General features: G+C 38.2%; 1 protein-coding gene across 3 annotated transcripts in view; it reads right to left on the bottom strand.

Moving 5' to 3' along the window:
• The window catches only part of MINDY3 (MINDY lysine 48 deubiquitinase 3), a 93378-nt gene extending 78244 nt beyond the window's left edge, over positions 1–15134 (bottom strand). Inside the window, exons 1-2 of one of the 3 annotated variants that reach the window (XM_060292287.1) lie at positions 14794–15134; positions 3331–3410 (exon numbers count right to left, since the gene is read on the bottom strand). In XM_060292287.1, coding sequence (XP_060148270.1) covers positions 3331–3410; positions 14794–14887 — 174 coding nt within the window. In that variant the 5' untranslated portion in view covers positions 14888–15134. The remainder of the gene's footprint in view (positions 1–3330; positions 3411–14793) is intronic. The other 2 variants (XM_030832403.2, XM_030832406.2) reach the window with 2 other exon arrangements.
• Positions 15135–22281: the final 7147 nt, after the last annotated feature.

Below are 22281 nucleotides of genomic sequence, written 5' to 3'. Positions count from 1 at the left end.
TATAAGGAGTCCTAACTTCCTGGTTTAACTCATAAAGCTTTAAGATTCCAAAGAAAAAACAAACTCATTTCTAACCTTTCCTTAAGTGAGCCAACTATGTTACGTTGGTGATTTGATAGATAACAGTTCAGTGTGTAACAGTGTTTCCTTCTCAAAGTGTAGCTCAAGGACTATTTGCATCCTAGCCACCTGACTTGTTTATTTAAAAGGCAGATTCTGACACTCCACCTATTTTATCTCTAGGGGGCAGATTCAAGAAAAAAGAGGTTACTATGGTGATTCTTACTCACAGGTGTTTGAAAACAGTAGTATTCAGATAAGAGGACTGCTTATAGTCAGACAGACCTAGATTTGAATCCTGGTTTCATTACTTTACTAATTAAAAATAATAATAGCACAAACTTTAAAAGGTTGTAGTGAGGATTATATGAGATAAACTATTAATACACTTAGCACAGTACCTGGTACCTAATAAGCAATCAATTCAAAGTATTTAAAAAAAAAATAAGTAACGTTCTGTAATATTCACGTTGAAATAAAATCTACAAATACTACAACCAAGTGCTTCTGATCCCCCCCCCCAATAACAAAAGCCATAAAACTAATATAACTACACTTGAAAACTTTGGAATGGTGAATGGGACAACCATTATTTCAACACTAACAGAACCACCATTAGCATTTTGATATACTTCCTTCCAGTCTTCCTTTCATACCTGTTTTAAATTTTATTTTAAGTGAGAAGCATAATGGGTACGTGATTGTTTTCCACTTTTCTGTTTTCCCACACAATTCATAACTTTAACTCTTAATCTCTACATGTCTATTCAAGCTATTAAAATTTATTTAAACATTAGTCCATGTTTAAACTACATTACTGTGCATTACGTTGTTTGCAATTTTTTTATACTATAAAATATATAATATATATATAAATATATGTTATATATATATATAAATATATATAAAATATATCTGGACTTGCTCTAAAAAAAGCTTCTTCTTGAATACAACCTTTTCCACATTAAGGATTATTTCTTTAGGAAAGATCCACAGAAGTACAATTATTCTCATCAAAGAATCTGCATTATCATGGTTCCAATTATAACGTAAAATTCCTTCTCTAGGTCAAAGTACCAATTTGTACTACACAGAGGTATCTGAGTATGCCAGCATCACCCTACCCTTACATGGCTGCCAATTATTTCATAAAGATTAGAAAGAGTAAGCATAGAATCTAGTTAAAGTTTTATTTGTACTTTCTTGGATTCCTAGCGAGGTTGGACATCTCGATTCCTTGGTTGTCCAGCGTCATACCACCTGTCATGACTGCATACACTTGCCCGTTTCACCTCTGAGGTTTTAGTGTTTTTCTAACCAATTTGTAGTTCTCTGTATAAGAAAGACACTGATTTATTGCTAATATTACCTCACATTTTTTTCTGAGCCTGGAACTCATCTTTTATCTTAGTTGGTAATGCATTATTTTCAGCTTTCTGTGCTTATTATATCAAGAATAAACTTGGTATATGCTACAAATAACCTAAATTCAGTTTTTCCCCTCAAATTATCAACCAGTCCTATCAGTGACACTTAGTAAACATTTTATTTCCCCACTGATTTATATTCCTTCTTATCATGGTATGTGATTAATTCTTGGTAAATTATTATATGTAATGTGGTCTACTACTGTATTATCTATCGGGTTCCACAATATGCCTATTCTTCTAGCGAAAGTGTCATGTTCTAGTTTATATAGTTTAAAAAAGTTTTAATATCTGGACTCGCACATTTCCCTTCATCACTCTTAGTAATTTAGTTTTGACTTTTACATTGAAATATTAATATAAACAAAATTCTTCTATGAATGAAAACATTTATATGACTATGAAGCTAAATTACTACCTCAAAGATACATCATGGTTTTGAACATTACAATTAACCCTTGTTACATAACAACCCCACTTGTAAAAATAACTACCATTTTGGAATATACTAAATTTTATAAACATGAAACTGCTGTGGTTTACTTTGATTTAACTGTATTCAAAGACTTGAAATAAAGACCCTAAGGGTATTATTATTATGGTCCAAGAGGGTCTATGTTAATATAATCTAACATGCATATGAACAGGACAAGTAATCTTCAAATTCAGGTAAGATTCCTACTAGCAACCAAAATCTGTCTCAATTACTCAAAATAACAGCCTCATAACTAATTTATAGTTAAATTTTATTCTTTATACTCTGTAATCCCCAGGCAAAGCTCAAACATTCAAGTTTTTCTTAAATTTTTTTTGTAAATCTACTAATGAAAAAAAATGTATCAACTTTACTCTTCAAAGAAATAAAACAACGACCTACAAAGGATATATTTTAGAATGAACCATAAAGGAAAACTTCTTTTCTCCTTCAGAAAATACATTTTAAATTTAATAATGTGAGTGTATGGAGTATAAGGTTTGAGAGACAAATTTACTTTGCAGCTAACAGTTCAGGAATGCATTCTTTATGCCCAATGAATAATAAATACCACATTAAATATGTATTTTCAAAATGTGCTGATTAAAACAAACAATAAATTCAAGCTTCTTTTATAACAGTTCTAAAGTTATACTCCTGTTCAGACATTGTAAATATTATAGCAAACTGAAAATTCAATTCTCCATTTTAATAACGTAATGGTTTATAGCAAATCAGCCTCTGAATTTCAAACAATGCAACACAAAAAGATTCAAAATCAAATACATACATTGAGATTCACTCTACCTTTTGCCCAAAGAAAAAACCTTTTTTTTATTTTGGGGATTCTGTTTGAAATTGGTTGCTACTAATTTTATTTTAAAGACCAAAGCTAGAGCCTAAAACAGTATATACTGTCAACTTATTTTAAAATTTGATAAAGTTTTAGGCCATGAAAATATTAATGCATCTTCAACTTTTTAGAAAAACCGTTTTTAAAGATAGAACAAATGTAAATAGTACCACTGCTACGGTGTCACTATCTTTGGCATAAAATGTTATTACTCAACAGATCACTGTATAAGAGAGATGCCATGATCATTAACTCCAAATTTTCTGAAAGTCAGAGAACACCTACTATGTTTTCTTGAAAATAAAGAGAGCCAAATGGCTATTGCTGTGTAACCTACTCATGTTCTGAAATCATTTTTATTTTGGATATTTAAAGCAATTGACAAGAACAAAAGTTAAGAGGTAACTGATCATGCCTCATGATTACAGAGTACAGGTATTAGAAAACAGAAAGTAAAGCATGAAACGTTTGAACACGTCCCTCTAAGGAGTTGGTAAAGTAGCAGTCTATGTTACCTGAACGGGTGCAATAACAGCACAGGGGCCACCTTCAAACTGTTCTAATGCAGATCCCTCTGATTCACTAAACACAAACCCTAAAAATGAAAGCAAGTAGCAAAGATTAAAAATGTAATTCAAGTAGTAGCTAAAAGAATTTTTAATGTACTTTGCTTTGAGAAAGATCACTTATCACAACAGCAAAATATCCTCAAGTCAGTCAAGTGCAGTGGTTCTTAACCTTTTGGAGGATAAAGGAGCTCTTTGAAAAAAGATATGGAACCTAGGCTCCCTGCCAAATGCACATAAACACACACACACACACACACACACACACAATTTTGCATCCAGGGACCCCACTAAGTGGACCAGAGAGATAAAGTGTGGCCTTCAGTAAAAGGACACTAAATCTGATTTTTAAATAATTTACTGAAAGGAAGACTTGACAGTCTACATACTGAATTTAAACAGATATTTTAGGACCCTTTTCAGAAAGTATCTTTTTTAGTTTCAATCTTTGAGTCACATTCTCTAAGCTAAAAATTAAAGAACATCATACACAGTGCATGTGGCCATATTGGTTCTATCTTAATTTAAACACTACCCAACTAGCACTGACTGAGTATCTAGTACAAGTTCCTGCAGCGAGCACCGGCACACTGCAGAGAGCTTGGGGCCGGAAGTCAGGAGAAGTGAGTTACTATCTGTATAAGCTTCAGGAAATCATTTCACCTCCCTAGGCCTCATACTTAGTTTTAAAATGATCACTTCCAATTCCAACATGCTAGGAATGTGTGAAATTTCACTAATGGTCATAATTCTTACATTTATTTAACAAACATTTAATGACCCTGAGATACTATACCAAGCATCTACGATATATAAATGATGTGAACGACAAAGTCCCTAGTCTGGAGAAGCCAACAGTCCAGGTGAAGACAGACATCTGAACAAATAATTACTAAGATGAAGGGATAAACGAATGTTATAACAGAAGTATGAAGTGGTGAGGATACACAAAGTAGTGACTTGATCTGAGTCAAGTCATACCAGCTAACTTTAAGGCTGACCTTGAACAGAAATTTATCAGAGAGGCAAGGGTGGCAGAATGACTTTCAGGTAAAGAAAATACCTTTATTAAAGGAAAGAGGTTTCGTAAGAGCAGGACAAGTTTATGGATCAGAGGGAACATTAATGCAGCCAAAGGGCAGTGTGGAGGCACACGGGAGAGATGGGAAAGGGGAGGAGGGAGAGCTGACAGGATGTTAATACTGGGAAGGGCCACACTATGACAAGTACTAATTAAAGGAGTAATACAATCATACTGGTATTTTTTTCTTTTTTAAAGGACCAGAATGGGGAAGAGGCCGTTTCAACACACCTATACAGTGCCAAACTAATAAAAGAAACTTAAGTGTGGAGGGAAGACACTATATCCAAACAGTATTTCTAAGGTAAAAATTAATATTTGATGAATATGTGCAAGTGGGGAAAGGCTTGGGACGTAAGAAATTAGAACTGACTGACGTTTCTAGCTTGAGACACTAGATAGCAGGACAGATAAGAAACAGTATGAAGCTTCCCATTCCATCCCACCTCCTCTCTCTTTACCCTTCAATCTCTCTTTCAAACAGTATTTAAATGTATCTCACATATTTAAAAACAAAAAAACATTCTCTTCAAGATTCTACCAAAAGGTCCTTGGTATTTACCCAAAGGAGTTGAAAACTTACGTCCACACACAAAAACCCGCACACATCGTTTACTGCACCTTTATTCCTAATTGCCAAAACTTGCAAGCAGCCAAGATGTCCTTCAGTAGGTGAATGGATAAATAGTGCATATTATTCAGCATTTAAAAAACATTAGCTTGCAAGTTGTGAAAAGACATGGAGGAACCTTAATTACATATTACTAAGTGAAAGAAACCAATCTGAAAAGGCTACATACCATATGATTCTAACCATATGACAGTCTGAAAAAGGCAAAACTATGCAGACAGTAAAAAGATCGGTGGCTGCCAAGAGGAGGGGAGTGGGTGAAGGGTTGAACAGACAAGGCACAGAGGATTTTTAGGGCAGTGAAAATACTCTGATCTTATGATGATGGATACATTCCATTACACATTTGTCTCGACCCACAGGATGTGCCACACCAAGAATGAAAACTGTGGACTTTGGGTGATAATGATGAGTCCACGCAGGTTCAACACTGTAATAACCAACGTACTACTCTGGTGGGGGACACTGACAGTGGGGTGGGGGGCTGTGCATGTTGAGGGAGCAGGAGGTATGTGGGAAATCTCTGTATCTTGCCCACAGTTTTGCTGTGAACCTAAGATTGTTCTAAAAAGTAAAGTCTTAATTTAAAAAATCATTTGACCATAGAAACAACCACCACCACCTTCCACCCAAAACTCCAAACACCACTCTCTCAAAGCCCACCTAATTGTCTACATGCACTGTCTCAATTTCCTTACCTCCTAATTTACCCAACCCACAATAATTTGGTTTTCAACCTGTGACTGCACCAAACTCATTCTCACCAAATTCATCAATGACCAGACAGGCTACTTCTCAAGTCTTTCTTATTTCAGATGAATCTCCCAGAGAATCATCTGAAATGCTGACCACTGACTTCTGAAAATCTTTTGGCCCTTGGCTCTAGTGGTACATCTTGTTCCAAATTTTCCTTTTCTGATTCTTCTCAGTATGAGCGGTGATCAATTCCTTCTAAATGCTAATGTTCCTCAGGTCTTGGCTTTAGAATCTTTTTTCTTTGCATTCTCCCTGTGTAACTCATCTACTCCCAAGGTTTCCATTATGGGTGATAATCCCAATAGAGCTCAGATGAGAACTCCAGACACAGACAGAATCCAAATTCCTCAACATGGTCTTGCATGGTCCGGCTTCTGCCTATATCTCCTCCCTCATCCTTTGCCACTCTCCTTCTTTAGGCTCTAGGCATGCTGAACTTCTTCTAGGCCCTCAAATATCCATTTTCTCTCTGGTTTCTTACACTTTGAACATGTTGTTCCCTCCGCATGAAACACTTGCTAACACTTTCTCTGAAAAAATCGGACTTATCTTTAAGGCTTCACCTTAAGGTAAGGTCCTCTTGGTTCAAGGACCCAAAACATATCTCTACCCCATTTCTAGTCCACCTTCAGGTTCAAACCACCATCACCTTTCACTTAGAACACTGTTAAGAGTTTCCAACCAGGTCCCCCCATTCTGCCCACATTCCCACTCCCACCCCACCCCTTATCTATTCACCATAGTTACCAGAGAAGTATTTTAGAAACAGACATCAGGTTTTGTCACAGCCTGCAATGGCTTCTCATTGCAATTGCAATAAAACTCCTTTTCATGGCCTAAGAGACACTGTACGATCTATCAACCCCACCTTCCCTCAGTTCACTCTTACCTTCATCATCTACAGTGATCTTAGGCCCTCAGAACATCCCAAGGTCTTTACCTGGGGTCTTGATGCTTGCTGTTCCCTCTGCACGAAATGCTCTTTTTCCTTCTCTTGTCATATAGCTGAATCCTTCTCATCCTTAAAGACCCAGTTTAGGTATTAACTCCTCAGAGAGATATTCCCTGATAGGCCTATCTAAGTAGATCTTTCCCACCATCCCTCAGCACAACCAGTACTTATCATCATCTGTAATTATATGATTGTTCACTTGTTTATTGTTTGTCTTGCCTTACAAGTATCTCGCCTGCTCTATTAACTGTTTTCCTAGTATGTTATATAGTTAATAATAAATGCTTGCTGAAGTTTTGGGAGTGAAGATAATGGGGATGTTTGTTTCTAAATTCAGTCTCTAAAATGTGAAACAACAATTTGGTTGGGGAAACATGGGTCTGGAGCCCAGGGCAGGGTTTAGGATTAGAGATAGCAAGTTGAATCACCTTAAACATGGCAGTTAAAGTGAATGAGAACATGTAGAACACAGATAATGAAGCCGGTTAACATTTAAAAAAAAAAAAAAGTGAGCAGACGCTGAAGCAGCAAAGGAGATTGACAAAGACTTGAAAGGTAAGAGAAAAAACACACTGAGGTCCTAGAAAGAAAAAATCAGCAGTCACCTGTTACAAATGCCGAGTGGAATAAAAACATTAAATGAAAATACTGGATTAAGCATGTCACTGGGAATACTAAAAAAAGAAATTTAGAATGCTGGGAAGAGCAGCCAAATTTTAAAGGGCTGAGGCGTGATTCAGAATACAAGGAGAAAGAGAAAAGGCAAACTATTTGTTAAACAAGTGAAGGGGAAAAGGATGATGGCTTGAAGGGTAGTTGGATAAAGCATTATTATTTTACAGAGGGAAGGGCATGAGTTTAAAAGAAGGAAAAGAGTGATTAAATGGGAAAGAGAGAGTTTAAGGACTCCAAGTCCTGAAAGAACTGAGACAGTGTGGTGTGGTGGTGGTGGTCGTGGACTGAATAAAGATAGGTTCTCAAGGTGTGGCCTACAGACCCCGGGAAGTTCCAGAGACCCTTTAGGGGACCTGCTAGAGGTGAAAATCATTTTTATTATAATACTAACATATTTGCCCTTTTCACTGTGTTGATATTCACAGCGATGGTACAAAATGAACAGCAGGTTACATTACTGGTGCCTTAGCACACATTAGGTGACATTAAGCTGTACCAGCAGTCACTGTACTAGGAAACACCACAATATGCTCTCAAACACACAAAAAAGCCAATTTAACTTTAAAAAGCCCTTACTAATGCTAATCTTATTAAATCTTGACTTTGAATACAATGTACTTTAAAAAAAATAGTCTGTGTGACAAAATGGGAACTACCCATAAAGCACCTCTGCTACATACCTTGAGCGATGATTGACAGATTCTCAAAGCACATGTATAATTTTTTGAACTGTGAGCTGAGCTAACAGCTTTTCTGTGGAATGCTGTTTTTACTTTGAAGAGCTACTAACAAATTATGATTATTTAGACTTTTTCTCAGAAGTGAATGAAGTGAGCCTGATACTTCAAGGAAAATAACTTGACAGTATTTCTGCCAGTGATAAAATCTCAAGCTTTCAAGTAACAACTAAACTTCTGGAAAACTCAAGTCCAGCACCGTAGCTTGACAGCTTCTCAATACTCAGAGATTTTTCTGACAAGATCAGAAATAATGTGACTTTTGATATGGTATAACTATATGTGTTAACATTTAGAAGATCTGCATAAACCAGCAGACCGATAACTTCCAAATGACCAATGCACGCTGTTACAAATTAACGCATGGGTAAAAGATCCAGTCAAAGTACAAGACAAACCAATGAATTTCAATTTAACAGAGGACGAAAAGTTCACTGATGTGGCTTCAGATTCTGTATTTCAAGTAACCGCTAAGAAACTACCACTTGTTGAGTTTTGGTGTAGTGTCAAAGAAGAATATCCACAATTATCTGAAAAGACTATTACAAGACTCCTATATTACCAACTGCGTATCTGTGTGAAGCTGGATTTTCCGCAGATACTTCAACCGAAACAACATATTGTAACATACTGAAACAACATATTGTAACATATTGTTAAGACAGAACGGAGAAGCAAGTGGGAGAATCCACCTGTCTTCCTATGAGCTAGACACTGAAGAGATTTTTTAAAATGTAAAATAATGCCACAGGCCTCATTATTTTTTTTTTATTTTTCATATTGAAGCCTGTAATAGTTTTTAAGAATGTAACAGGGCCCTGAGTTTAACAAACTTGAGAAACAGGAAATCTTAGCAGGCTTCCAAGTTAGACATGCAGGCAAAGAGGAAGGGAAGAGATGCTGCTGATGGCGAGTGGGGGGCATGAGGGCATAGAAAATTGAGGAGAATGTTAATTCCAAAACACATAAGAAAAGCAGACAGGATAAAGAACTAAGAGAAATACTGAGGGCTCAGCTAAGGTTTAATTCCTACATGTGTATTGATGCTGACCACAATTTTCCCCAGCAACACACACCACTACCTTGGGAGAAACAGAATAGAGGATAAGAAAAATGCAGGATAAGAAATAGGTATGGTGGATGGGGCAAATTTAATAAGGACAAATGAGAACTGAGGGTGCTGGTTATCACATCAAGACAACCAAATCTGACAGCCAATCTAGAAACAAGAGGTGAAGCCAAGGGGCCTCTGCTCTTCATCTACCTCTTCTACTGGGAAGAAAGGGTCATTGGTGTTGGGCCTAAGTGCAGAGGTGAAACTAGGCTCTTTCAAACTTCCAGCGTATGTGATAAACAGGTCTCAGTAATGGATTCTTGCCTTCCTTAAAATGACTAATAATGTAACTCAATTTTCAAGATCCATGGGTGGGGCTTTTAGATGGAAATGCATTCTGATAAGTCGCTTTTGTACTTTAGAGATAAAAACCCCAGGGAGAGAATTCTAGGCAGATCTGCTTTATGCCAAATTCTGTTTAATTACAGTATATATACTTGAGTGTGTTATTTGATAATGAACAAAGGCTCTTAGAGCTTAAAAATGAAATAAAGTTAGACAAATGGAAATTATTCTATCCTAAAACAGGATAATGCTAAGTAGGCACCCTCTTTTATAATAAGGTTTCACTTGAGTTTGAATTTTTTAGGATACAGAGTTATTTTTCTTGTCAAGTGTTCTCATATTCATCTTATTTCCTAGTTTTAAGAGGAATTAACTTATCACAAAATGGCTGTCTTCCTAATTAGATCTGAAATAGGCCATCTAAAGCATCTGATCTTAAATATACGATTTTGTATCACATTCCACAGCACTACAGACATAGAAGTCTTTCTCAGTTCTACAGCTCATAACTAATTTAAACCTGAGTCATGAACCTCTTTGCAATTTCCCAGTCTTTTATTTTCATATGACTGACTTAAATTATTCAAACCAGTTTGACAACTACTGCCTCTATAGTTCTAGCCTTCCATGTTAACAAAAGGCCACAGAAAGACTTCATTTGTCACTATATGTCAGATAATACTGGTTGAGTGGAATCTGAACTGAGCCTTAGTTTCCTCATCTACAAAAGGAGGATAACTATTGATACATTTATCTTTTGCTACCTCTTGGGGTTGCTGTAAGATTTTCAAAACCTGTAAAGCCTAATACAGACGTAAGGTATTATGATAGATGTGTTGAGCTGAAAAACACATTATGTACTCAAAAGTACCAAGAAATTAACTTTGTCACATAAGCTTCCAAATTGTGAGTTTAAAAAAATTGGTTTTTAGGTGACATATGATGTAGGTAGGTGGGAGAAAGTAAAACCTATATTTGAAATAAAAGGATTCCATCAACAACAAAATCTCTGAAATGATATGACCCACAATATTAATTTACCTTCACTTTGGAAGACAAATTAACGATACTGGCATATCATTTTAGTACTTTGGTAAAATGTTAAATCACATTATAATAGACATCATACTTTTGGACTTTAATCCAAATGCTTTAACTCCTGCATACAATTTATGCTTATATTTTAACTGATCCCTCACTTTTCCAAAGTTACTTAGAATCTTTTTTTTTCATATTACATAACAAAAATTGTCCTATACCGGAAAGTCCAAAACTCTAATTTCAATCCACTACAGCTCCCTCCCCATCTCCACCCCAAAACACCACTGAACTGCTATAAACTGACAAATTGGGTTTCTCTTCTAGCTAATCTTTAGGTGAAACAACGAAGTAACTTAAAACTTGAAGGAAGGGGGCCAAGAAAAGGAAAAAATGGGTTCTCAGAGTTTATAATTTAGACCAGGGTTGGCCTGTTTTTTAAATGCAGTTTTGGAACACAGCCATGCCCTTATTATCCAGGGCTGCTTTTGCTGCAATGGCAGAGATGACACAGAGACAATAGAGGCACTGGCCCTTTAAAGAAAACATTTGCCAAACACTGGCTAGACAATCAGTACTGAAAAGAAAACAAATTCTCAATAAGTCAAAATGTTTACCTTTGTAATAAGATTAACACTTACTTTTGTTAGATCTAGATGACTCTTATTTTGCTTCTGCTGGGATGAGGTCAATGTGACCATTTCCTACTATCCTGGTCTAAGCCACGGTCTTTTACCCTTGGATCACTGCAACTGTCTCTCATTTGGTCTTGCTGTCTCACTCAATACACTACTGTCTATCCTCAAACTTAGCAGTCAGATCAGCCCTTTAAAAACCTGTCCTGTCGTGTCTCTCCTCTGCTCCAAACCTTCCAATGACCTCTCATCTCATTTAGAAGAAAAACCAAAGTTCTTACAATGGCCTATAAAATCTTAGTGATTTGGGCCATATTATTTCTTACCATCTTTTTCACTGTCCCGTTCCCTCATTCCCTCTCCAGCCAAACTAACCTCCTTCCTGTTCCTTGAACAAAAAGCCAGACGTATTCTGCATAAGTCATTAAGTCTTTTACGATGGCCATCCTCACTGCCTGGAACACTCTTCAGATACCTGCATGACTAACTCAGTTACTTCAATAGTCTGCTCAAATCTCACCTTAAAATGAGGCCCGTCCAGGCTACTTTACCCTGTAATTCCTTATTTCTCTCCCTTCTAGTATATATGCTTAACTTATGCTATATTATGTTTATCATTTGTCTTCCCTCCCACCCTATCAAGTCTAGGTCTGGAACACTGGTCAGTTTGTGGGAGAAGGGAAAGAAGGATAAATGTGCTTACAAATAAGGAGGTAGAAAATATACGCTTTTCTTTAAAAAGTATTATAGGCAATTGAGCAGGAGGGAAGCAGGCAGGAGTAGGGAGTAAATTTCCAAGTTAAAAAAAAAACAACTTCAAAGCTTTAAATAATGTGACTTATTGCCTTTAAACTAAAAACTGTTAAAAAAAAAAAAAAACCCCAAACCAAAACCCTATTTTTTTCTTCTCTTAAGAAAAAGTATTTGCAGAAGAGAATTATCTAAAACTGTCAAATGAATTTTAAACAAACAAAAAAATATTATGTGCCACTCTTGCACTTACTGCTTTAACCTATTATCTAAAACTGCCGTAGCATTAAAAGAGAGAGAAAAACAAACAAAAATCCCAACTGCTGCAGCTGTTTAACATATCAAAGGAATTTAACACGACCAATTAACATGACCATTTAACATGACCAATCAATAAATGGAATATCCCTGGACATAGTTCTATGTCTCTTTACCCCAAACACCTCACACCTATAACTTGCTTCCAAAAGACTAATGAGATTACAGCTGTCAATTCAAAGCACAGATAGATGATGAAATAAAGACAAAGCTGATGTCACAGTACGAACGCAGTAAGGCAAGCGCACCAAAGCAGTGTCCTGTGCCCGTTCCCACAATCCCAAGTCACGGCCACAGCAATCGTCAGCTGCCTCCTCTAAGAATGGATAAATGAATACAAAGTTAACACAGCAAGATCGATGACAGCATCCCTCTGAGTCAGAGGTGACAACTTAAAAGTACATATTTGGTTGCCTTAAAAATCATGATCACTTTAAGACCTTGAAGAATTACACAGCCACAATATAACCGCACTCTCTGTAGAGCAATAATCCTTTATTTTGAAATGGTATCGATTGAACAAATCTTGTAAAGGAACTTCTGTATGACTACAAGGTGGCAGAGCATTCTCATATGTCATTACGAAGTTCTCTTTTAGTGATTATCCATCAAATTAACAATAACTTCTTGCAACTGTCAGGGCATGGCCAGAGAGCGATCTTCGGCTTGGTTTGCAATTAAACACTTTTTAAATCAAGCTACCCTTTTCTGAGCATTTACTCCATGTCAGATATTGTGCTAAGTGCCTAAACGAATTCACCTGCCTTTAATCCTCACAACAACCCTGTAAGATTGGCACTACTATTATCTGCACTCTACAGAGAAGGAAACTGAGGCTTAAGTAAGCTAAAAACCTTGAACCTAGAACCCAAGTATGCCTATTCCAAAGCCTGTTCTTGACCATTATTAGAACTGCCTCTCTGAATTCTCCTTGCCTCTGCATCACAGTACTAAAATAAATGAGGCTGAATATCACCTTATTCTGTGTTGTATTACTAATTAGTTAACAGGAAGGAAAACTTTTCTCAATCCTTCACAGTCTTGCGTACTTTAGGGCTGTTCACTACTAGGATAAGTAAGACAAACTGGAAAATAAATTTTAAAATCTGCAAATGTGGATGTCCAACATTTCAGAAAATATTAGTTAAGCGACATAATTAAATCTGTAAAAAAAAAAAAAAAAAAAGCCAAACTAATTACATGCCTGGTTGAGCCACACAAAGGAAAACAACAAAGGCAGCTGAACTAGGAAATGGGAGAGTTGGAATTCGTTCCCAGTTCTATCAATTTGTGCATCTTTGGCCTGGTCATTTAACCCTTCACAACTCATTTTTCTCATCTTCAGAACAAGAGTAATGAACTAAATAACCTACCTGGCTGTAATATATTACGATTCTAATTTTACCAGCTTTTACCAGTATCTGCGAGGAAGGAAGGGATTACTTAAACCCTGAACTTTTGTTACTAAATACACATTACGAAGTAAGGACTTAGATTTACTATGCTAAACTTCCCCCAAACCCTCTGAGAATCGGTATTTTCTAAATAAATATTTTAATAACAAAATGTTTTAGTAATAGTACTAACTAGCTATTATTTGTGTGCTTGGGATGTTTTACATACGTCCATTACTCATCCTCCTGACTCCAAACACTATGCTCTTAACCTCAACCTCACCATTGTCCCTTTTAAGTCACCTGAAAGTAATATGCTCGTTGTGTTTTAATACTGAAACTTACGAGTTAGGGATGATCACTAATAAATATAAATAGATGGTGTTTTTTCATTTCACAATTACTCGCAGTATTAACAAAACTTCTTATATAACTCAAAAGCCTGTCTGGGTAATTAGATCGGCCCAGGAAGTCCTATGGACCATATTCCTTTGAACTGGAACAGATCCCACACCACCTCAAAACCGGGGACACTTCGGGTCAAGGGAACAAACACTCTGCAGCCGCAACATTACATTTCTGCACCGAGTACCACGCCTAACCCCGCCTAACTGAAATACAAGCAACACAATCGCTTTCTGGAATTAACCACTGCGACTTTCACGTGGACTTCCCTCTCTCCAAAATGAGACCAAACGACCAGACTCGTTAGCGGGTAAAGATCCAGGCGGCCGGAGCCCTGCTGGAGGAACGGACGCCGGGGCACAGGGCACACCTTCAGTGTCACCCGCTGCAGCCCGGCAGCCGCCCCCTCCTCCTCTCCAACCCAAAGGCAGCCCAGGGAGTGGCAGGGGCGCCTCCGGTCTTTGGCGGCCCGCTGGCACCGTTCCCCTACTTAGCCTCTAACCCTCAAGGCAGGGAGGGCTTTTCTAGAAGTCCCGTTTCTGGGCTGAGCAGGGGAACCGGGACACGCGAGCGGCGTCACGGCTCGACTCTCGCGGGGCTAAAGGGAGCGGCGGCCGGAAGCCAGAGTCCAGCCAGGGTACCTTGCGTCCAGCGGCAGAAGATGGTGTCAGAGAGACCGGGGCTGCTCTTGGCGCCCCACACCAGCTCCATCAGCTCTTTAGTCAGTTCGGACATGATGGGGTACCGGCGAGCGGGTCTTGGCTTTCCGGACTCCTGCCCCGGCACATGGGGAAGGGGCGGCTTCGGAGACCGACGTGGCGGGACGGCAGCGGCAAACGAGCTGGAAGGTTAGACGCAAGGAAGCCAACAGGAGAGAGACCTACTTGCAGGGACCGAGCCTGTCAAGCCCCCTCGGAGCCGCAGAGAGGAGTTTCCCGCACCGGAAGTACTGGGGCCACTTCCGGCTTCTCTTTCACTACCGCCCCCAAGGCCGGAGGGCCAGGCGGCGCCTCCCCGGAAGCGGAAGTGGGGGGGCGGTGTTGGGAAGAGCCGAGGGCGGCTTGGCGAGCACCTGGCAATTTCTGAGCTCAGTCCCAGGGCCCGGTGGTGCGATGGCGTCTTTTGTGTTGGGAGAAGCGTCGCGTCCCGTGGGCGCTGGCACATTCCTACACCTGGAGTACCCCCTTCCTGTCCGCGCTGCTTTGGCCTTAGCTGGGGTGTCTGAGGCCCAAGCCCTAGGGCCCAGAAACATGGCCTATACCTTAAAATGTGTAATATTAATTCTGCCAAACCAGAGCTTTGAGACGATGGTTGAATCTCCGGGAGGAAACATCTGTGTCTGTGTCGAGGAGCCGCCAATAAATTGAAGGCTGTCAGCCTCTTGCTCAGTCATATAAAGTCAAACCAACTATTAACAGAACCGAAAAATGTCGCGTAATGGGCACTGGAAATGCCTCTCCCAGGTGTCTAACGCAGAATTACAAAGCTACTTAGAGGAAAACAGATTCAAAGCGGACTGTTTGTAAATGGTAGTGCAATTTCATCTACAGCTTTCTAGACTGTAGGGTGTGTGGGCTAAAGACCAGGTTATAAATCATTGACAAGCATTCAGTTAAATTTAGTTTGGGTGAAAACTTCTCTGTGCTGCTTCAAAAGAAGGGAATTTATTCTGGCTGAGCTTTGAATTTACAACGAAAAGGCAAACTCTGATGGGTTTCTTTCAGGTAGCAAGTAAGAGGGTGTGCTAATTTATACTTTATTTCCGACTTAGGCAACCCTTGCTGTAGTTGAACTGTTCAAAGTGCCTGAACCATACCCATAGCCTTCCTCCTAATTGTTATTCCCTTCGGAATATCCTTTATCTTACTATTTTTTCAAACCAAATCTTACCCATTCTTCAGGACGTAGTATAAGTTGGCACTTTGTAGTAAAGCTTTCTCCAGTTATTAAAACCTAAAGGAAAAATTGTAGCTTCTGAAATTTCATACTACCTTATCTATAACTTGCTTATATTTGCAAAGAATTATTTACTCTTCTCATGCGGTATATGTTTATGGAAGCCAAGGAGCTGTCTTATTCATGGCACCTAATACAGAGCCTTGAATATACCTGGGTCTCAGTACCTGTTAGATGACAGAATGAAACTTGTCTTTATTGGAACTTAAGAATTCACTATCTTTCAGTAAGTGAGGGAACCAGGGGAAGTACCATTGACTGGTCCAATTAAATATTTAATATTTGCATGGGTGATTTACAATTTGCATAATTATTTCACTTCCTGAAAGACAGAGAAGGGTCAATGTTCATAAATCCTGTAAGTGGCAGAACTCTTAAGTTGAGGTGTTTGCCACATTTGGTTTCCTTCCATTAATATACAGATAGTAGTTATAGATTTGACTAACTGTCCATAGATAGAAAGAAAAAGCTATACTTTCAAAATATTTTTGAAAATGAATTATTTCTTGATCTGTGATTTTTCTTAGTTTCGGGCTATGGGGAAGCTGGCAAAATCTTGGGTAGACATTGATATGTATGTTCTTTCCACCTTTAGATTGTAGTCTTTATTTGCAGTGTTCTGCATTTTTTAATTAGCAGGACATATTTTTAAGTAGGAATATTTGATTAATGTTAAATTATTTATGTTCCTTAATTATTCATTACTTACTGCATTTAAATCGTGAACTTGCTTAAATTAGAGTAAAAATGCAAATTAATCGTCTTTTAAAATGTTCTTATTCAGTAATTACCTAGAAAAATAAAAATTGCAAACAGTCAAGTTTGTTGCATATATTTCTGGTACAGGACAATAAAGCCTTTTTCTTTTTTTATAATGACTTGAAAATTATGTAAATTTCCTTCGGAGTATTTATCTTACTCCATACTTTAGCATACTATTATTTTTTTTCCTTAGGACCATCTATGGTTTTGATTAAATTGATGTGTCTCATTAAGATGCACATAGGTTGCATAAAAGATCTTTAATCCTAAAACAGAGTTTCCTGTTCACACATTAAGTTTTATTTGTGGTATTTCTCTTTCTTTCAAATTCAAGTCAGGGCACTTCCATAAAACTGGGCTTAGATTTCCATAATAATTAATTCTCTTTAGCCATCTTTACTACTTCACAGAAGCAGTATTAATTACTCATTATCAAACACTAACTCTGTGCTTAATTATCTTTTTGTCTTTCCCCAAATTTGCCTGTCAACTAAAAGCAAAACAGCTTCATTACCAGGTTCTTAGCAAGTATCATGAAAAGAACAATTCTCTAACTAGAAGCCCTTGACTCCTAATTTAGTGTATTTGCACTACCACTTATTTAGGAGAAATCAATCTTTCAAAAAACCTGTCCTTCAATAAGATTAATAAGTTCTAGGCAGGTTGCTAAGACAATCCCCTACTCATTTATTAATAAAACTATTTAATTTATATGCCCTATGTCTTCCAATAACAGTGTAAATCTATCAAGCAAATGAAACTCTTTCCTTTGCATGACCCTAACCTCATCTCAGCAGGATAATTTTCCTATCAAGCATACCAAGTTCCTTTTAAACCCACCATTGTCATACTCAAGTGTAACACAGTGTGTCATTTCCCAAAGCATTGCCTACGAACATTAATACCTGGTGGAAAAGGGGTTCTATCATTAAATGCGGGGTTAAATAAAGTTAAACAAGAGATGGGATTATATTCAGGGTTAAAAGACACCTAAGTGTCCATCATCGGATGAATGGATAAAGAAGATGTGGCACATATATACAATGGAATATTACTCAGCCATAAAAAGAAACGAAATTGAGCTATTTGTAATGAGGTGGATAGACCTAGAGTCTGTCCTACAGAGTGAAGTAAGTCAGAAAGGGAAAGACAAATACCGTATGCTAACACATATATATGGAATTTAAGAAAAAAAAATGTCATGAAGAACCTAGGGGTAAGACAGGAATAAAGACACAGACCTACTAGAGAATGGACTTGAGGATATGGGGAGGGGGAAGGGTAAGCTGTGACAAAGCGAGAGAGAGGCATGGACATATATACAGTACCAAACGTAAGGTAGATAGCTAGTGGGAAGCAGCCACATAGCACAGGGAGATCAGCTCGGTGCTTTGTGACCGCCTGGAGGGGTGGGATAGGGAGGGTGGGAGGGAGGGAGACGCAAGAGGGAAGAGATATGGGAACATATGTATATGTATAACTGATTCACTTTGTTATAAAGCAGAAACTAACCATTGTAAAGCAATTATACTCCAATTAAAAAAAAAGGACACATTTGAATCATTTTGTTCACTGAGCTTCTCACAGTTTATGTTCTGCAGAATACTGTTTGGGAATCACTGATATAATGGAATAGACTTTTGATAGGAATTAGAAAACTGAATGTTAGTTTTTATTTGGGTACTGTGACCTTGGATGAGTCACTTAACTCGCCATACTGTGCTTTCTTCATCTATAGAGAGGACTAACTGATCATCTCAATATCCCATTTACTTTAGATACTGCTCAACTTCTATGATTTAAAAAATTGGCTGTTTAGAAGTTTAAATATATGGAAGGAGTGAGAAGGAAAAGAATGTTGAGCAAGCATAAAGAGTAAACAAATAATTTAACATTATTCTTCACTAACACATAGAATAAAAGAAGTTAATTTGCCACTGATCACTTACTTGTGCTAACATTTTAACTAAGATCCAATCCAAACTTGCGAGTTAATCCAGAACCAGCTATATTAGATGAGTAGATAATACATGCACACTTGGATGTGTCATAGGTGCTTCAAACTCAGTATGTGCCAAATCAAACATCTTTCCCCATAAAACCTGCTCCCCTTTCAATGTTTCATAATCAGTGAATGGTGCCATTATCCATAAAAAAGCACATTTTTAAAAACATCTTTATTGGAGTATAATTGTTTTACAATGTTGTGTTAATTTCTGCTGTATAACAAAGTGAATCAGCTATACATATACGTATATCCCCATATCCCCTCCCTCTTGCGACTCCCTCCCACCCTCCCTATCCCACCCCTCTAGGTGGTCACAAAGCACCGAGCTGATCTCCCCGTGCGATGCAGCAAAAGCACATTTTTTAATGGTACCAATAAATAACTTCTTTGAGCCTCAGTTGCCACATATATAAAATAAGCTCATTAATAAGAATTACATCGTACAGTGATTATGGGATTTAACAGAGTACGTAAAAGATATATGCACGATGAAAAATCCTATTCTTATATTAACTATATTAATGGTTTGAACAAGGAAGCATAGGAGGAAAGGTGGAAGATGAATTATTCCTGCATTTGAGCTGGAGAAGGCGTCAGAGAAGTTTGAACTGGATAGAATTTTGACTAGAGAAGAAAGGGAGGATGTACATTTAGGCATTAAATAACCCATTGTGGCAGGAGCCTGGTATTTGTGTCACTAGAGAGAGATGAGTTAAGAATATCAGGTTGAGGAGGGTGCCGTAGACTGAATTGTGTCTCTTCTGAATTCATATGTTGAAGTCCTCACCTCAATGTGACTGAATTTGGAGATCGCGCCTTTAAAGAGGTAATTAAGATTAAATGAGGTCATAAAAATAGGGCCCTAATCTGATAGAACTGTTGTCCTAATAAGAGGAAGAAACACCAGGTCTCTCCCTCTCTCTACTTTTCTGTCTGTCTCTCTCTCTCTCTCTCTCTCTCTCTCTCTGTCTCCATATGTACACAGAGAAAAGGCCATGTGAGGGCACAGTAAAAAGGCAGCATTCTCTAAGCCAGGAAGAGAGGCTTTACCATTAATCAATGCTGACAGCACCTTGGTCTTGTACTTGCAGCTTCCAGAACTGCGAGAACATTAATATCTATTGTTTAGACCACTCAATTTCTGGCATTTTGTTAGGGCAGTCTGAATAGAATAATATCGAGAGCCAGAATCTTAAGAATGTTGAATACTATCTTACGCAATTATAGAAGCAAGTATTGACTGAGCACAAACTTCCAGTTCCTGTAGTAAGCTCCTTACATGTATTACAGTACACACCCCTCAAAACGCAGTGAAGTACTACAATGATCTCCTAGAAGCATAAGGACTTTGCCCTGAATCATGTAGTAAATGGAAAAACCAGGAGGCAAACCTAGGTTTCTCTGACCTAGAATCTGTGCTGAAACAAGGTTCAGAACACAGGCGATTTGATTCCAGGGTCTATGGCCTTGGTTCTTGATAAACAAACTTTATTCTAAATATAACAGGAGCTAGTTAAGATTTTTTAATAGGGGAGTGATAACATCATCTTTCAATTTTATGATACCCGGAAGAAGGCAGTGAGATGAGAAAGCCTGGAAACATCTAAACCAGTTAGGAAGGAAGTTATTGGAATAAATGCAATCATGAAGAGATGCTTAGCACTTGAACTAGAGCAGTCCGTGGAGATTTCAAGGAGGGGCAAATTCCGTGGACATTTTAGAAGCACAACAGATAAAACCTGGTGATTGACTAAGAAAAGACGGTGCTATTAAAAAGTTAATAAAACACAACTAGGTGTCAATACAAAATTAGCATTTCTGTTGACCAGAAACATAATAGAAACATGAATGGGGATTAAAGCTGGAGGTTCCAAGTGTGGGAATAGGACTAGATGAGCAGGAAGTTGACTTCTGAAGGCTGAAGTTGACTGAAGCCAGTACATGAAAACTGGAGTTGAGGGAGGGAACACCTTGCGCATTAAAGGAAGCTACGACCTCTGACTAAAAGTGTGTCCCTGGTAATAAAGAGGGTAGAGGAGAACAGGCAGATCTGAGGAGAATGGGGAGGAAGTGTGTCAGTTTTCTGTGCAGTCTAACAACCTACCACAAAATTTAGTAGCTTAAACAACACAAATGTATTACCTTAGTTCTGCAGGTCAGAAGTCTGAAATGGGTCTCAGCAGCCTAAAGTCAAAGCATTAGCAGGGTTGTTCTCCTTTCTGTAGGTTTGGGGAAGGGTTCATCTCCTCACCTCTTCCAGCTTGTAGGGGCTGCCTGCACTCCAAGCCTTGTCACCCCTTCCTCCATCTTGAAAGCTGCCGGAAACCCAGTTGTTGAGTCCTTCTGCTATCCCATCACGTCACTCTGAGCTCCTCCTCTTGTTCGTCTTCCACCTTTAAGGACTCATGATTACATTGAGCCCGTCCAGCTACCCTGGGATAATCTCCTTATTTTAAGGTCAGCTAATCAGCAATCTTAATTTTTATCTGAAGGCTGATTCCCCAATTACATAGGTTATACCCCCAAATTGCAGGGATTAGGACATGAGCATCTTTGGAGGGGTGCACGCCTCTGCCTATCACAGGGCATGGGAGATAATGACTGATCAGTGTCTTGGAAGCAATGAGATGAAGATATTCATTAGGCAATTAAAATCTGGGGTCATTCACCCAATAACTATATATATATATATATATATATATATATATATAGGATCAAGCAGTTTAAAAAAATGGAAAAATATACTTGCCCTCATTGAATTTACGCTCTAATGCGAATGACATGGAGAAAACCAGATAAATGACGTATATAGTGTGTTACGTTAAATTCTCTAGGAAAAAATAAAGCAGAGAAAGAAGAATAGAGTGTTGGGTGAGGAGTAGAGGACTGCAATATTAAATAGAGCCCATTCCTGACTCACAATAAAGTGGTGTGTAAGCCGACGTGTAAGCGTGAGCCAAGATGTGTGAGGAAGGAGTATTTCAGCAAGTGCAAAGAAAAATCGAGAGTTTGCCAGGACAGTTGGCAAAGCTGCAAGGAGAATCCTGACGCTGAGGACAAGTGAGGAACTGACCTTTGTTCTGTGCTGCAAATTTCCTACTGGGATGCATTGCGGGTCCACCCAGCTTTTTTCTTCCCCACAGATATGTTATCTTGGGAACCACAAGGGCTGTAAGATTATATGGAGGAAGGGGCAGAGTTGCTTTAACTGTAGCCTGACCTTGCAGCAAGGTATCTTCTTGCTCTAGGCTCCACTCAAAACTTCTGTTTCACATGATGAATGAGACCGAAATTATACTCAAGTATGGAATGTATTGCTTCTGAAGCATAAAGCAAGCTACTCAGCATTGTTCTTCCTCAGTGGCAGGAGGTGCAAGGTACAATAACTTGTCCTTTATTTTGG

Source organism: Globicephala melas, chromosome 2 (genome assembly GCF_963455315.2).
Source record: "Globicephala melas chromosome 2, mGloMel1.2, whole genome shotgun sequence".
Lineage (NCBI taxonomy): Eukaryota > Metazoa > Chordata > Mammalia > Artiodactyla > Delphinidae > Globicephala > Globicephala melas.
Note: the sequence above shows the minus strand (reverse complement) of the source record. Positions and strands in the feature narration are given on the sequence as shown.